General features: G+C 37.7%; 1 protein-coding gene across 1 annotated transcript in view; it reads right to left on the minus strand.

Annotated features, from left to right (window-relative positions):
- SEMA3A (sema domain, immunoglobulin domain (Ig), short basic domain, secreted, (semaphorin) 3A) overlaps positions 1-17,164 on the minus strand; it is a 241,125-nt gene that overhangs the window by 63,978 nt on the left and 159,983 nt on the right. The window contains exon 6 of the mRNA XM_014964076.1: positions 1,491-1,584. Coding sequence (XP_014819562.1) covers positions 1,491-1,584 — 94 coding nt within the window. The remainder of the gene's footprint in view (positions 1-1,490; positions 1,585-17,164) is intronic.

Genomic DNA, 17,164 nt, shown 5'->3' on the forward strand with positions numbered 1-17,164 from the left:
AAACCTAAGCCAAGGGAAATAAGATAATCATATTTGTGCTGGACTGAGTGAAAAAAAAAAAAAAAAAAAGAAAAAAAAAAGGAATGTGAAAAGCTAGACGCTGTTGACTTTGTGCAGTTGCATACCGGGTATACCATGTAATACTGGCTTGTCATCATTCTCCTTCTTTATTGTACATTAAAGTAAATAGTAAAGCCATTCCCTTGAGAGAAGCTCTGCCACAAATTCAAGTTGCTCCAGGCACTAATTTATACACTGGCCTTTTGCACACACTTTTTTTTTTTTTTTTTTCCCTTTCTGTTTGTACTGGGTACAAGTTGGAGCAAGATGTCGATGTCTTTCTTGTTTTTCCTGTTAAAAAGTGTGTGTCCCCAGGGTAGCTCATCACCTGCAATCATTAGGGGCTTCGAAGATCAGGAAACGAGGCACACTCGAGACTAAACTTTTGTTGCTGTCTATTTTAAATAGCTTCATTTTTAAATGTAATGTAAATATAATACGAGTAAATGGTAGGCAAAGCCCTAGACTAGCAATATGGACAAAGTCCTGAAGAAACAAATGTATCTGGTTATGTGTCATCTGACTTCTGAGATAAAAGAATCTGCAATCTTCTGAAACTATTGTTGCCCCCTTGGATTTGAAATTGTAATAAATTGCCAGAAAGTTACACGTTAAGGATAAAGTGGCTACACCTGGAAGGTGTCATTAAGGAAAGAAGAATGTAATTTGTTTCACTCTTCATTTCTTCTCATAAAACATCTTTTTTGCCTTTTTCATAAAGGAGAAGGAAGAACAATGAACACAATTAATTCAATTATAAAGTTAAATCAATTAGATAAATTAAATCAATTGGATTAGTTCAATTAAATTAACACAGTCTAGGTACTCTATACTTACATATTCCATGAAATTAAGTATTACTAATTTAGAAATACCTAATTCATGGAAATCCCTCTGTTCTGGCCAGGAGTTCAATTTTATTCACTGCCAGATACATCTCTTCAGCTGCAACATCATGTAAATGCCTCGGCCCGTGGCCACTTCGAGATCTCCACTTTACATGCAGGTACAGTTGGGTGACATACCTCTTTGGCAGCAAAACAGATATAAGAAATTACTTATTCCTGCTCTCACTCTGCTCTCAGCTTTGCTGGTGTGATCATCAGTGTGGCCAGCCTGTAAACTGGGTGATTAAAATACCTCCAGAGTCACTTAGTTCTGGGGAGGAGAAACACTTTGCAGAATCAGGGTCTTACAGAAGTATAAAGCAGCCCTTGTGATACTTGATTCTTGGTTTACACACACCTTGTTTCTCAAGACACCTGGGTCAATTGTGTTAAAAATAAAACCAGGATAATGTCAGCCTGGAAATAAAATGCATAAAACAAAGCCTTACCATAGGTGCTACAAAAGGAGAAAAAAAAAGCAGGAAAAGTGTCAATTATTTACAGCAAATGCATATCTCACGGAAATTTTATTGTGCCACTTACCCACTAATAGAGAAGCTGTCAGCAGTTTAGGATCATAAGGGCTTTTCCCTCGGCCATTTTCAAAATGTGAATCTTCCATTCTAAAAATGTTGTCCTACAGAGTGGAAAAAAACAAAGAAAAAGCAACATTATTTGATGAAAGAACACCAAAACCCAATTGAACTAAATAGAGTGCAGTGTATATTATTCATACTGGGTTTTGTGGCTTCAGAGAAATCAAATTACAATAGGTGAGCATCTGGCAAAAGTACCCACCTTCTAATCAGTATTGAGCTGAAGGCTAGTCAAAAACACAAACACACACACACAGCTTGTATTTTACTTCATATATAATTTACATGGTTTCATTGAAAACTTTTTGTTTTCACTGAGAATATATCTGAGTAATAGTAACTGAAGTAGCTGGAATTTGAAACTTTTGTCTGAAAAAAGACAAACCCTATTTTTCACTGACCGCGCTTTTTTGAAATGTCCTGCAAATGCAGATTAGTACATAATAAAATGTTAAATTCTGCTTCCTAACCTGAGTATTTAGTGACTTACTGTTTCATGCATTTTCAAATTCAATTTTAACTGCATTGGGAGAACTTTTTTTTTTTTTTTTTTTTTTTCAATATTGTGCAATGAAACTTTTAAAATCTACAGGCTGAAGGAAAAGCATACAGGTATATAAACCAAGACTAAAAAGGGACTTAGTCAACACTAACTCAAATCAAAGTCAGTAAATCCAAAGGAATGGGCTTTTCAGTACATTTAATGACTTCAGTTTTAACTGGGGGACCAAATCCGCCAATCAGTGTGAATAGTGTGTTTATCTTACATTTTGCACTGGGGGTAAAACCAGAAGAATAAATGCTTTTTGCACACTAGGCTTCTACATTGACAGGCAGCTTGTGAAGGTTACACTGAAAACTTGGAATTTCCATTTCCCACCTGCACTGTGGTTAATTTGCTTTACACCTAAGTAAGTCAGGGAATCCCAAAGCTGAGGCAACCCCTACCCACAACAGTTTCTGGTTACTTAGGCCTTTGGACCCAGTTTTCAGTTGCTTATACCTAAACATTCTCTAAGGCAGATGCTGAAGGACTTCCTTTAGCCAGTATTTGCAGGACCAAGTAGTTCAGGCTGTAATAGGAACTACAGCTTGATACAGTATTTTTTTTTCTTACTGACTAATCAGAGATCAGTCATCTGTTTTAAGAAAATAAACAAAAAATAAGTATCAGAATATATGTCTAAACTATATGTGTTGATAGTAGAAAGCAACTAAGAAGGTGTTACAGTATTTTCCCCTATTAATTTCACAACAGATCAGCTCTTTACCTTGATTCTCAAGCACTTACTGCTTCCACTGACTATCTCAAACCCCTCTTTCTTATTCATAACATCCCTTTCCAAACACAGAATCATAGAGCTGTTTGCTGGAAGGACTTTCTAGATATGATTAAGTCCACAAGGACTTGAAAGAAGACTATTGTCAACACAGAGTATGGTCAGTTTTGGTTTTGTCTTGCCAAGTCATGAAAACCTTCAGGAATGGAAATTCTATCATCTTTCTGGGCAACTTCCATTGCCCTCGTAGTGAAGATTTTTCTTCTGAACTGAACCTTCCAAGGAACAACTTGTGACTTTTTGTCCTTATTGTGTCATCTGCAATGATGGCAAAGATGCAAACAGATGGCAAAAGCATCCATCGTAACTACCGTTCAAGCAGTTATAAGCTCTTCCTAAGCTGCCCCTTCAGTTTCACTTCTCCAGACTAAGTCTTAGGCTAGAATTTCATGAAAGCTTATCTATTGTGTAAACTCCAGAGTCTTACATTGTCCTGAGCTTGCAAATAAAAGTCTCAAAATTGTGCACAATACTTTCACCCTCAAGGGCAATGCTCCAGTGCTCAGTGCTGGAGACCTGGCACTCCACAATGCTGTGGAGGATGGAAAAAAATATCAATAACTCAAATTTTATCCAGCAATTGCTTTGGTAATGTTTTTTTAATGTGAAGATCATTCAGGCAAATAGCTGATGTCTTTCTCATGAGCAGTGAATTCAACTATTTGGAAACAGCATTCTCTCTGGCACCCTGCCTTCCCCATCTTGCTCATCCATACTGAATCCAGGGCCAGGCCAGTGACCAAACATACTTCCAAATGGTATTATTTAAACCTATTGAGTCCATTTCTATAAGTGGGTCACAGGCTGTAGCTTTTATTACAGGCTTGTTTAATTACATCATGCAAGCATATATTTCTGCACGTGTATTACATATTTTCAAAAGAACATCAGGAGGACTTCACATTTCACTCAATTTACTGGAGAAAAAGGTGAAGAGAAAATGGACTGTTAGCAGAATGTCTATCTGAAGGAGCTTACTGCACTGTAAGATAAAAAGTTTGGACACAGCTTCATGAAGTTTGATCCCAGAACTCAAGCTCAACCTCCTAAGGCATGTTCTTGTAGATGTAGGCTGCCTGATTATGTTTATACAGTCATCCTGTATCTGTAATATCTTGCACAGTATTAAATTTCTTTCTTTCTTTCTTTCCCTTTGTCTTTCTTTCTGTTTCTTAATAGTCCAGACACATTCCTTGCTTCTATCCAATTTTCTGTCTTTGCTCTTTCTAACCAGAAATGAATAAATAATGAAAAAGAAATCTGAAATTCTGCTCTAGGGTCCATATCTAGATCTTGCATAATAAATAAAAGCAGTAAATTGGGGAGAATTCTAGACCTCAACTGCAATAATAGAAAATGGCACTAATGCTACAAGTCATTACTGAAAAATGTTATTATCAATCTACATTTTCTTGGGATTTCTTCTTAGTAGATGATAATTGCTCAACCTGCACACCAATGGATATCTGATAAGGCTATAAAGTCAGTGGCCTGACAGTTAAAGCAGAATATATTCCCAGGATAATCCCATGTGTCATTATAAAACAAATAGGAAACAGATGTGGAAAGTGATTTTGTATAGGAAGAATCTGATTTTTGACTGTATTCTTCTGGTTTATGTCACTGTAACTCTACTGATATTGGTGTGTAACAGGCAAGAAAGAGTGGAGAACTGGGTCAGCCCTAGTCAGAGATGATCTACCCTTCTCTTCGTGTTTGTGGAATAAAACATCTGAAATAAGAGGCATGACAGGGAAATCCCACAGTGTTTTCATATTCCAGTTAAAATGTAATGTAGAGACATGTACAATAAGTTTCCAAATGTATGGGCAAGTAATAATGACAATAAATACATCAGTGTTAAGTGCCAAATAAATGTATCATGGTTAGTCTGAGGCCCCAAGGAGTTTTGACGAACACACTATAAGAAGTCTAGCCTGTCACAAATAGGGAGAGAGCAAGAGCAGCTCTTGGTTAATGACTCAGGGCCAAAACCAGTCTGCATGGAGCTAGCAAAGACTAAAATGGTGCTCAGAGGCTTAGGGGGAGACTTTGGGTTGAGAGAATCTGGCCTTGTCTTGCACAGTCAACCAAGAGCTTTTAGCTAGAAAGCATGTACATTATTTGCTCTTAGAAAAGGATCTGATCAGTTTTTAATTTTGCTGCCTCTTGGGTTTTACAGTGAATTTAATGCAAAGAATGATAGTGCAGTGAGTCAGCAAATACCTTAGCCATAAACAGCAAGAAAAACTGTGTATTCAACAAATGCTCACTGTTTCAAAGCTTTGTGAGGGTCATTATAGAATCAAAACCAGGAATTCATAACAAAGCAAGCTTGCCAGGCAGAAGGAAATTCTCTAGAAATGCAAAAAGAAAAAAAAAAGACACTCAAAGAAAGGCCCTTGTAATTTAACAAGTCCAATTTGTTGTCCAAACTCCTTCTTTAATTGCAATGGCAGCCCAAAATGATATTACAATATACTTCAGACCTCTCTAAGGATCCTCATAGCTAAAAAACCTGCTGTACCATGTTTTATTTTTTTATTGGTGCTGGGTTATTAAACTCTAGGTTGATATCTCATTGATGTTTATTTATAATCCATAATAAAACTACTAAAAATGAAAAACACTTTAGGTCTTGAAAATCCACTGACTCATAAAGACAACAACTGACTGCACGCTGACGTTACAGTCACATGACTGTTGGCTCTTGGTATGTCATTAATTGTTTCACCTAGTAAATGCTTCGTGTGGTGGGAGATTGTGCTTCTGGCTCCTTAAAACTCATGTTTTCCTGTAGCACATACTGTGATAGATGGCAAGACTCATCCAGAAAGAACCCCAGTTCAGTCCTGGAAATAAATATGAAAGTTATTGTGATTCTGATTCTTTGGCCCAATGATCCGTCATTTCAAAGTTCTAGAGATTCATTTTCAAAGGACCGAAATATGGCTGAAATAATGCCCAGTATCATGCTACTGATTCGTGACAAGATATTGCTATTTGACAAGACTTATTTCGTATCTTGCTATTGAATAGGTTGAGTCAGCCAGTGCACCAATATGATATGTGATTTGTACATATAAACATATATATACCAACTGTATACCCACATATAGATAGAGGCACCAGATAGAGGCAAACAGGCACCAGCTGAAAATAAGAGGGTGAAGAGGACCTTCAAGACCAGGCTGGATGGGGCTTGGAGCAACCTGCTCTAGTGGGAGGTGTCCCTGCCCAGGGCAGAGGGGTTGGAACTCGATAATCTTTAAGGTCCCTTCTAACCCGAACCATTCTGTGATTCTGTGATATGTATATATACCCAGTATTATAACTTTTAAAACCATTTTTTTATCTCTGTCAGCAGCTAGCCCATCCAGAACTGTCTCAACAAAACAAGGACACGAAAGATGAAAGCATGCACTAGTTGGTTTTGGTAAAAAAAATATAAATTAAAATAAATATCTTCTTTCCCAGCTTAGTACTATTCCTGGCTTGTGAGAAAACACGTGGTTAGTGGGGAAGAGCTAACCTACTAGAATGGACAGCACTGACTGCTGAATTTCAGGGTGATCTTTTTTCTTAAACTTTTCTAGCAATTCACACAGAAACCATCCCAGAATTGCAGAGCCTAATGCAGTGAAACCACTCCAGGTCAATAATGAATCAAAGCAGTGCAAGCAATTGATCTGAAGAGTCTGTGTTGATGGAGTGTGCACAGCTACTAAGAAGGTATTACTGGTTTAAATTATCAGTCATGGAAGATGTAGAGGGGTTTGACAGCAGTGATGCTCCACAGATGCTCTAGTGCAACTGAAGGAACTCATATGCTTACTCTTGTAACCTCCAAATCATAAATAGAAAGGAAGCACACCTCCAGGGTATCTTCCTGATCTCCACAACAAGCTGCCGAACAGTAATGTGTGGTGGTCCAGAAACACTCAAGGTGCCAAGAGCCTTAGGAACTAACACGTCCGTTGTTTAATAAAAAGAGGTAGAGTTGGCCACAGCTGTGAGCATTCATGATATTAATATTTCCCTTGTTGTTTTCACCGACTCTGTTGTGCTACCATGAAGCACTTTATAAGACAAATAGATTAAAGGGGCAGGGAGGAACCCCAAAACCCAGATAACCCCAAACCCTCTAGAAAAAATAGCTCCAGAATTTTGCCAGAGGGGACTGTTTAGAGTATAACAACGCACCAGGAAGAAGTATCCATCTGGAGCACTTTAAGGCTAATGGCAATGTCTCTTGAGTCAGACGTTCCTGGCATTGAAAAATTGTGTTCTCTGGATTATTCATTGTTGGTAAGTACAAAAAGGAAAAGTCCCACTTCCCACTCAGAGAAAAACTTTCAGACTTGTTAAAGTTTGGATTTATCCCCTCTACATAGAGGCATTAATTGGGGTGGCTAAATTTGCTGCCCAAGTTACAGTCAGCAGAAAGGAACAGATTCCTCTGAATGATGAGTCAGACCAGCTCAGAATTGAAGTTCTCAAGGGTAAGATCTCTCATCATTGACCACAGAAGAAGTTTCATGTGAATTTAGGTCTGAGCTGAGAGCCTTTCTGAAACGAACACTGCTGAGGCAGCTGAGTGGAGGCACCTGACTTTGAAAACAAATAATGATGGTTTCACTGTTAGGTTTTTTTTTTTCTTTTTCTTTCTAATGTTTTTTTCCTCCCCTCCAATATATTAATTTCAGTGAATTTTTGATTTTCCTCTTGCCCAATACAACTTTCTGTGCACTCATTTTATGACTATATCAAGGATATTTCACAGAGTCTTTTAAGTACATTTCACTCTATGAGAAATGATTTATTTATGAATTGTGTTACTTTTCAAGAATAATTTTAAGTGGAACAACTGTGCAGGATATGGCTATGTTGTTATTGTTATTATATTTCCTATTTCACACTTAATCTATTGAGTCATGAAAACTGTTAAATATGAGGACTTTGGTTTCAGGTTTGGGAATCATGCTGTTATGGAACTTTTAATAAGAAACTTTTATTAAAGTCATCCCCATGGAATGCTTTCTTTTTAAAAAAGTGCAAGTGTAAATAAATATAATGTGAGAAATTATGCAAAAAATACAAATATTAAAACAAATGTAAATGTTGAGGCAAGTGGTAACCATTGGGGAAATAGGTGAAAAGTGATTGTAGCAATAATGCAACTGTTTTAAATCATTAATTATTAAAAAGAAAAAAAAGACAAATAAAAGAAATGCATACAATGGGCTTCTGATTCTTCAGGCTCCATATGCTATAGGGTTTTTACCTGCACCCATTTGGAGGACACTGGGCTCTACAACACCTTTACTATGTTTGGTTTTCCAACTTGAGGCTTAATAGAATTGAGTTATTGGAAACCAGTTTTAAAACCCTGTGGGAAATCACTCTAAGTGACAGATCTTTAGTAAAATGCTGTTTCCAAATAAAGGTCTCCAGCTTCTGTAGGACCTGAACTGAAACTCTCTTGGGCTGCTGTGCTGAGCTAAGTGGGACGGAAAGGGAACTTTATTGAAAAGTGTTTACCTGCAAAACTGATCATGAGCTCCTGAGAAGATCTGCCCACCTCTCTGTACCTGCCCAGCTTCCTGATCACTGCAAGATCTCTCAAACAGTCTCTGTATTGATCTGTGTCTTCTTTTTCAGATCCAAGAAACACTCTTTCCGCTGAGCCATTCTACTTGTAGATATTCACTGACATTTTGATACCTGAAAATTTTATTTCTGATATTGAGATAAAAGACTTGTTGAGATGACATCCAACTCCATGCTTTATTCTGTAGATTAACGAAAAAAGAACAGAGCTCTTGATTTCTGTTTCTCCTTTTACCTCAATATGTCATTGCTACTGGAAAATTTTCCTGGCTTATGGTGTTCAGAAGACACCTGAAGATGCAGTAGATAACTCTGGTAAGCACCAGTTTTGTAAAATTGTCTCTCTAGACTAAGATGAATTTGGACAACTCACCCTCAATAGCTGTCTTTCAGTCAAATCTCAACATATCACATATCATGTCACCTCAGTAAGTTTGCAGATGACACCAAAGTAGGTGGGAGTGTTGATCTGCTTGATGATCAGAAGGCTATACAGAGGGATCTGGACAGACTGGATCAATCGGCCAAGGCCAATGGGATAAGGTTTAATAAGGCCATGTGTTGAGTCCTGCATTTTGGTCACAATGCTACAGGCCTGGGGAAGAGTGGCTGGAAAGCTGCCCAGCAGAAAAAGACCTGGCGGTGTTGGTCGACAGCTGGCTTAACATGAGCCAGCAGTGTGCCCAGGTGGCCAAGAAGGCCAATGGCATCCTGGCCTGTATCAGGAATAGCGTGGCCAGCAGGAGTAGGGAAGTCATCATGCCTCTGTACTCAGCACTGGTGAGGCCTCACCTCGAATACTGTGTCCAGTTTTGGGTCCCTCACTACAGGAAGGAATTTGAGGTGCTGGAGCATGTCCAGAGTAGAGCCACCAACCTGGTGAAGGGTATAGAGAACAAGTCGTATGAGGAGAGGCTGAGGGAACTGGACATATTTAGTTTGGAGAAGAGGAGGCTGAGGGGGACCTCACTGCCCTCTACAACTACCTGAAAGGAGGTTGTAGAGAGGTGGGGGTTGGCCTCTTCTCCCAAGGGAATAATGACAGGACCAGAGGAAAGTTGCAGCAGGGGAGATATTAGGAAGAATTACTTTACTGAGAGAGTGGTCAGGCACAGGAGCAGCCTGCCCAGGGAAGTGGCGGAGTCACCTGGACTCCCTGGAGGTATTTAAGAAATGTGTAGACATGGCTCTTCAAGGCATGTTCTAGTGCCCAAGATTATTGGTTTGTGGCTGGGTGTGATGTGGTGGGGTATTATGTGTGTTGTTGGTTTTGTTTTTTTTTTTTCTTTTTTTTGTGGTTGGACTCGATGATCTCAGAGGTCTCTTCCAACCATGATGATTCTGTGATATAACAATAAATTCCACATTTCTCTGCTTTCCTCTGAAATTAAATGAATTAATATTTATTAAGGTACTACAAACCTTTGCAGAAAGGGAAATGTTTCCTATCTATCTATCTATCTATCTATCTATCTATCTATCTATCTATCTATCTATCTCCATAATTATAATTAAATGAATTTAATGAAAGGCAAAACATAGCCAAATGGGCTGTTCAGGAACAGCTGGTTCAATCTATTCATTATTCCCAGTTTATGATCTGTAAGTGCTTCTGCTTCTGATTGGAAGACAAACCAAGTGTCAATGTCAAATAGTGAAGACTTGTTCACACCTGAACATACTAGTTTGCATACTAATATTGGTATTTATATGAAGAATAGTGTATTTCAAATAACTGTGCAACATATGTAAATAAAAGGAGGGCAGGCACAGTCAAACTGATCAGCTGTTCAAAAAAGAAGTATATGTTTGTGAACTTGGTTTTGCAATATTTCACAAGCTAAAGACACCACTCTTATCTGACTTTCATGCAGTAGTTTTTTGGGGATTGGTTTGGTTTTTTCCTAATAATGTCATGTACCTATTTGTACCAATTTTAAAACACTGCCTAAATTTAGATTTTGGATAAAATGTAGTTCTAATCCTGAATAACAAAGATAGATCAGCAGACATGAAAACTATCAAGGAATTTCATTATAGTGTCATTACACTATTTATTCCCGTAGAAAACTCTGCAGATATAGAGTGATTAGGAAAAAAAAAACCAACACCCAAATAAAACCAAACACAGCTAACATGAATGACATGTTAACCTTGACTGATTAGTAAAGACACCAAAAATGTCATCCCAATGGCATACCAGACACTAGATACCATCAAGGATATTGAACAATTCTCAGAGGACGCTGAGTATTAGAATGCCTTTGTATTGCAACTTTCTGGGTTGTCAAGTGCAATACATCAGCTAAGATCACCGTCTGGCTCATATAGGATGACCTCTGGAAATATAACCACCATACAATGACTGTCTGTTCTAGTCAAGTTATTAAGTGGTCTGCATATGTAAGCAATAAGATATACAAACCTAAAACCAGTACACGTAACTGAACTACATAACCTAAAAGTCTCAATTCTTTAAGTGTTCTTATTCTTGCCCCCAACATATTTTCCATTAAAAACATTTGGAACAGATTCTAATAGCTTTAGCAGATTCTACTATTATGTTAAATAAATTATTGGGCCATACTCCATTACATGATTGTACTAGTCCTCTACGGTTATTTTTAGCATTCAAGACCACTGCTTTCCCCCTTTGTCTTCTGGATTTCCTGTATGTTATTAGACTGTGGTGAGGTCAGGCATCAGAGGAAATAACAGCAGTGCTAACTCCTAGACCCAATGTTTTATGAATTACTGAGCATCAGTGATGTAATGGCAATAAATCTAACCCAGTCTCAGTCTTGTGTCCTGTTGTAAATAAATGAAGTTAGCAAAGGTGTTATTTTATTCAAGAGCCTTCCTGATGAGAACGAAAATGCTTCCCCCAGGGGATTGTTTGTAAAATTGCTTCTATAATTAGGGTGCTGTTTAACGAGAGAAAGGTTCTCCAGTTTTCCTGGGGAACTTTCATGTCTGAGTCAAGGGTATCTTATTTACAACACAAAAACGACTGCAAATTGGGGAAGCAACATATAGAAAGGACTTAGTCAAGTGGAGTTAACATACAAGCATATGGCCAAGATTTTCTAATTTCCCAAGTGATTTTGCATGCTCCCGAGTTGGGCACCCAATTTAAGACTTGCTCCAGGGCTCTGATTTTCACCGAATACCTTCTTGGGCAATTTAAAATTCTGATACTTGAAACTGTTAGTCACTTGTGAAAATTAAGGAATATTTCTGCATTGATTTTTATCCTGTCTGCTTTTTAAATCCTAGCATGGTCAAATCTCTAATATGAGCCCACGTCCTAACTAAAGGCTTCCAAAATCTGACCCTAATGAGTGACCGAATAAGGAGCAAGATTAGATAAGTATAATGAACTCTTTTTCTCTCAAATAAGACCTAGTGAGCATGCTTCAGAGAATTTGTGCAAGTGACAAAGAAGGGACAGAGAATTACACCCACAGCAACTACTGTAACAACTATTAAGCTTTGATTTTTTTTCTCTAGAAACTGCAATCTATCTGCACCATTTCACTCAGAGAAGCCTGTAAAGTGTCAGGTCTAGCCCAGTGTTTGATACATATTCAGACTTTAAAGAAAACCCAAAACATAAACAAGTTCTGGAATACAGGAGCTGAAATTCTCACCCTTTGGGCAATTTTGTTTTTCCTGAGGCAAAACTTACATCTGAAATCTCTGCAATAAGCATTTTTCTCTTTCATCTTTGTTCCCTCCACTTGCTTTCAGTGTGACACCATCCAGCCCTTCTGTAGCCTCATTTTATTTTACTTCATTAGCAAAAAATAATATCTTCAACATGTTAATAACCGGTATTGCATTAGAGAACAATGCATTTGAAAACTTCACTTCTATTGTGCACATGGAGACATAACTAATAGTAGACATAATTATAACCTCTCTCTGTGACAAGTTGCAATTATTCCTCATGGCACTGTGTTTAAGAGCAATGCATTTCTCATACAGGTTGGGGGTTTTTATTAAAAAAGTCAAGAATGTTTGATATTCTTTTCCCAGTGCAACAAAAACTTTGCTGACACAGAAACAGATGGATTTAAGTGTTTCTGATTCAGAGTGACTGAAAAAATACATTAAAATGCACTTCTTTATTCATTATCTTGCCTGCTCTCCTAGCACCCAGAAGTCCCCAGAAGGAGAGAGAGTCAGCAATGCTGGCAAGAATATGCAATACACTCAGCTCATATGTCTATATATGTACATTCATAAATAGGAATGCACAGTATCATTGGGGCTAATCAGCATCCAACCAGATAACTCAATTACTGAACCAGAAATACTGCTCTTCATTTAACAGAACTTTGGCTTAAAATCCTGGCCTTTTCACCCAGTAAGATCATAGTATAGTGTAGTGTAGTATTGTACAGTACAATACAGATCAACTCTGTTGACTGAAGCAAACTGACAAACACACCAACCTCTCACAGGAAAGAAGTAGTTTTCCTTAAAGTTCTGTTGATTTCTGGGATAATTTTCTGTAGCCAGTTTTAATGGAATCCAAATAATTAAGTTATTCAGCTTTTTTTGAGAAAGAAAGATGATGATCAGATTACTTCAAGTTTCATCACCCACCACCAGATCACAGCCACAGAGTGGAGTGGTTACCTGAAAGGAGGTTGTAGAGAGGCGGGGGTCGGTCTCTTCTGCCAAGTTACAGGCAACAGGACACAAGGAAATAGCCTCAAGTTGCACCAGGGGAGGTTCAGGTTGGATATTAGGAAAAATTTCTTCACTGAAAGGGTTACCAGGCATTGGAATAGGCTGCCCAGGGAAGTGGTTGGGGCACCATCCCTGGAGATATTCAAAAGTATTCAAAAGATGAATTGACATGGTGCTTGGGAATATGGTTTAGTGTTGGTGTGTGTGTGGTTTTGGGGTTTTTTGTTTTTTGTTTTTTGTTTTTTTTTCTTACGGTTGGACTAGGTGATTTTAAAGGTCTCTTCCAATCTAGGTGATTCCGTGATTCTGTGATTCTGTGGTCATGTATTGAGTGGACAGGACCTGTTTGTGCTCAGAGGGTTAAGGACTGTAACAATAAGGATTACAACTAAGGGCGATGCCATCCCAAATGTGGCGTGATCTCTGAGACCTTCATGTACATCTTCTCGGTCCTTGTTCTCAGAGCTTCAACCTGGCGCCCACTTAAGTCAACGGAAGATTCCCCTCAAGTTCAGTGAACGCTAGAGGAATCTTTCTCGTATCCCTTGCCATGTTTACATGTTAACTCGAGGTCATAGCAAATCCTTCCAAATGACTATGAATTAAAACATTTGTTCTCCATCACTGTCAATTTCAAAGGTTTGAACTGACGAATATACGACTTCTAAACTTGCATCCATACCATCACCCTTCTGCTTTTTGTCATCATTAAAGTAGAGGCAATAAACACTGAGAAGAAAAATCATGTGTGTTAATCCATACTGATTACTTGTTTTAGAATATCTGACTGAAATATGAGCGTCATTTGCATTTATATAGATAAATGTTAGATGTTTAACTGCACCTAGCTGTTAATCCTTGAGATGTATAATTACACACAAACACATATATGCACAAACAAAAATAATAAGACCTGAAATATTAATCATATCACCTGCTGTGCCAAATCACCCTTTTAATTTGTTACCCATAAAGAAAACCACCTTTAGACAATGAGCTGTGTTCTCAGCAATGCTTCTGCAACCCCACTGAAAGCCAATATAACTACAGGAAAAAGTTAATTTTGGAAATTATCAAGCAGGACAAATATCAAAAAGATATTGTGTTTTTCGCACATCCATAATATAAGCATGCTTTTTATGTTATTGAGTTCCTTCTATCCCAACTTGTCTTAGTTTTACAGCTGGAGTGTTTCCTTACTGTAAGTTAGCTCTGGATCCAGAAAATTTGATCCTAATTGGTAAGGAAAAACCACATGCCTTTGTATTTATTTATTAAAATCTTCTCAGACCATCTGCAAGATAATGCTGCTCAGCTTTCTGTCACCTTGAACGTAAACATTTCAACAGGAGAAGGTGCTTGTGCTGTTTGAGGCACCTTCTGAACTCTGCTGAGCTTATCTTTTCTTTATAGATGAAACTTTGTTTACCTAAGATTCGAACACTGATTACAGGCCCCTGAGAAATAGGAGGCAGTTTTCAAAATGTTGTCAACTGTAATTGGTTTCTGTCGAAACATAAGTCCCTTGGAAAGGGAAGAACTCAGAGGTATGGCCTCAAACATGTGCAACGATGCTGGAGTTTCCTTGTAAGAAAAGTCTCAAGAGGGCTAGCAAGGCCTACCAGGCCCATATCACACATCTAGAGATGCACAGAAAAACTGTTGAAACGTATCTTTCCCCTTTCCTTTTCTTTTGTATACAGGCATTAAAATTAACACTTACAAATGGAATCTGAAATATAATAGCCCAGCTGTCCTCCTGTTTCAGGAGGTGTTAGTGGCAGTAGAGAAGTCAAACTGCAAGACTGGCATTTTAGTCTTATATCAGTGACTAAGCATCTGCTCCAAATCCCATTCAGTCTATGGCACTCTCTCATCTTTCAGTAGCCTCTGATTAAGGCCTCAAAAGACCAGAAGAAGCATCTCTTCTGTACAGATTAGAGAAACAGGAATTTAAAAACTACATTTCTGCCTGAAAATGTTTTATTCGTCAATGTTAAGAGATAAAATCTCTTATTACTGACTGAAGGCAGCTAAAATAAACCAGAACAACTTGTGTGTTTACTTCAAGGACTTTCTGGCACTTTGTATAAAGCTGGGTTCACTGTTCCTTCTGTATTTTTCCACAGAAAGCAATTCTGCAAACAGTATTATAGTACCTCATTTTATAGATCAAGAACAAGATTTTTTAAAAATTTTATTTTATTTTTTATGAATGAGGTCAATGCCCAGTAGCAGTCAAAAAAGCAAATTTAATGTTAGGAGTTTCAAGGAAAGAAATAAAGAATAAAAACAACAACATCTTTATGCCTCTATAAATGCATGACACTCCTGCATTTTCACTACTGCAAGTTACAGTCCTCTAACTTAGAAAGCATGCAGCACACTGGAAGGGATATGAAGAAAAGAAGACTGTTCACAGTGTGTTCTAAAATGAGAAACTGGCAGGTAGAAGCTTTAAAACAAAATAAAGGGATGTTGCTCACATGTTACAATTTGTAGGGCATGGGATGTTGTGGATACTTGAAAGATATATGAGCTCAAGAAATGTCAGTACTAATTCATCAAAACCAAGTCACTGAAAAGCACTAAACACAGAGATTCCACCCCTGGTTCAGGAAATCCCTGAACAACGAGTGCTGGAGCCTGGGAGACTGACTATATCTCTAAGCGCTGCTGCATGCTCGCTGCCTTATTCTCTTCCACTGGCATCCATTATGGGCCCTTGTGAGAACCGAGATACTGGGCTAAATGAGCCTTTGGTCTGAACAGATTTGACTGTTCTTATGAAATGAGGCAGAGAGAAATTAGGTAATTTAGCCAGGAAATCGATGCCAAAGCAAAAAGCTAATGTTCTAGTTCCTGAGCCTTGTCCAGTGCCATAAACAAAAGTATATAGTCCAGCCTCAAATCCCAATAAAGCTAATGGCAGCTTACTTAGCACATGCAAAGCTGAACACAATGTGCAAGGAAAACTGGTAAGGATCACTTGTGATGGGGAGAGATTCCCAAGGAATATCTCCATTGGGTTCCCAACGCACAGACAAATTGGCAAATTCAAACAGCTACTTGTTTTTTATTCGCTGGGTTTTAAAAGAACTGGCAGAAAAAGCAAAAAAATTCCTCTCACAGACTACCAGATCTAAAACAACTTAATATTCATTAGCTAAACGATCATATAAAAAAAAAATAAATTAAAAAGAAATAGGTCATCTAACTTCGAATAAAGATCAGAAAACGCATACCACAAAATTTTATAGAGAGAGATAAGTTTGAGGGTTTTTTTTAAACTGACTTTTATGATTCAAATACAGTTAGTGGAGAATCACATGACAATATTATTCTAAAATGTTCCCATCACATCCAACACTTATTAAAATAATCTAATCTGTTTAAACATATTGGAGGAAAGAAGAGTTGATACGTAATTATCTCTTCCCGAAATTGTTCTTTGATTTGGTTTCAAGGTTCATAGATCCACCCAGTTTTTGTGTTAATAGCCAGCACTGATGTCACTGGGAGAAAGAGAACGGAAGATAGAGGTGGAGGTTGAGTTTGAAGATAAATTGAATAAAAACATTAGAAACCTCTGGATAAGAAAAGCAAACAAACATCCAACAAGTCCACCTCTGCTTTCATAACTCTTCCTTGTTTCTTGATGTATCATAGTATCCTTTCTTTCCCTTTTTAATCATGCAAACTTAACAGCTGTCTTTTTAAACATTTTTAGACTCAACTTCAAGTGCCTTACTTGATACCATATGTCACACATTTCCTCTTCTTTTTTTGAAATGGCTTCAGATAGAATAGTCTAACCTGATTTTCCTGCTGTCTGGATTTTGTCTCTGGGTATTCAGAAGCCTCATTCTATCTTAAATGTCATTAATTTTAAGTCGTTTCATCAAATTTTAGTCACAGGTTTTAAATTCCATACTGTTAATCTTCTTAACTAATATAAGAAGTTAAAAACTCA

This window comes from Calidris pugnax, unplaced genomic scaffold (assembly GCF_001431845.1).
Source record: "Calidris pugnax isolate Ruff unplaced genomic scaffold, ASM143184v1 scaffold44, whole genome shotgun sequence".
Lineage (NCBI taxonomy): Eukaryota > Metazoa > Chordata > Aves > Charadriiformes > Scolopacidae > Calidris > Calidris pugnax.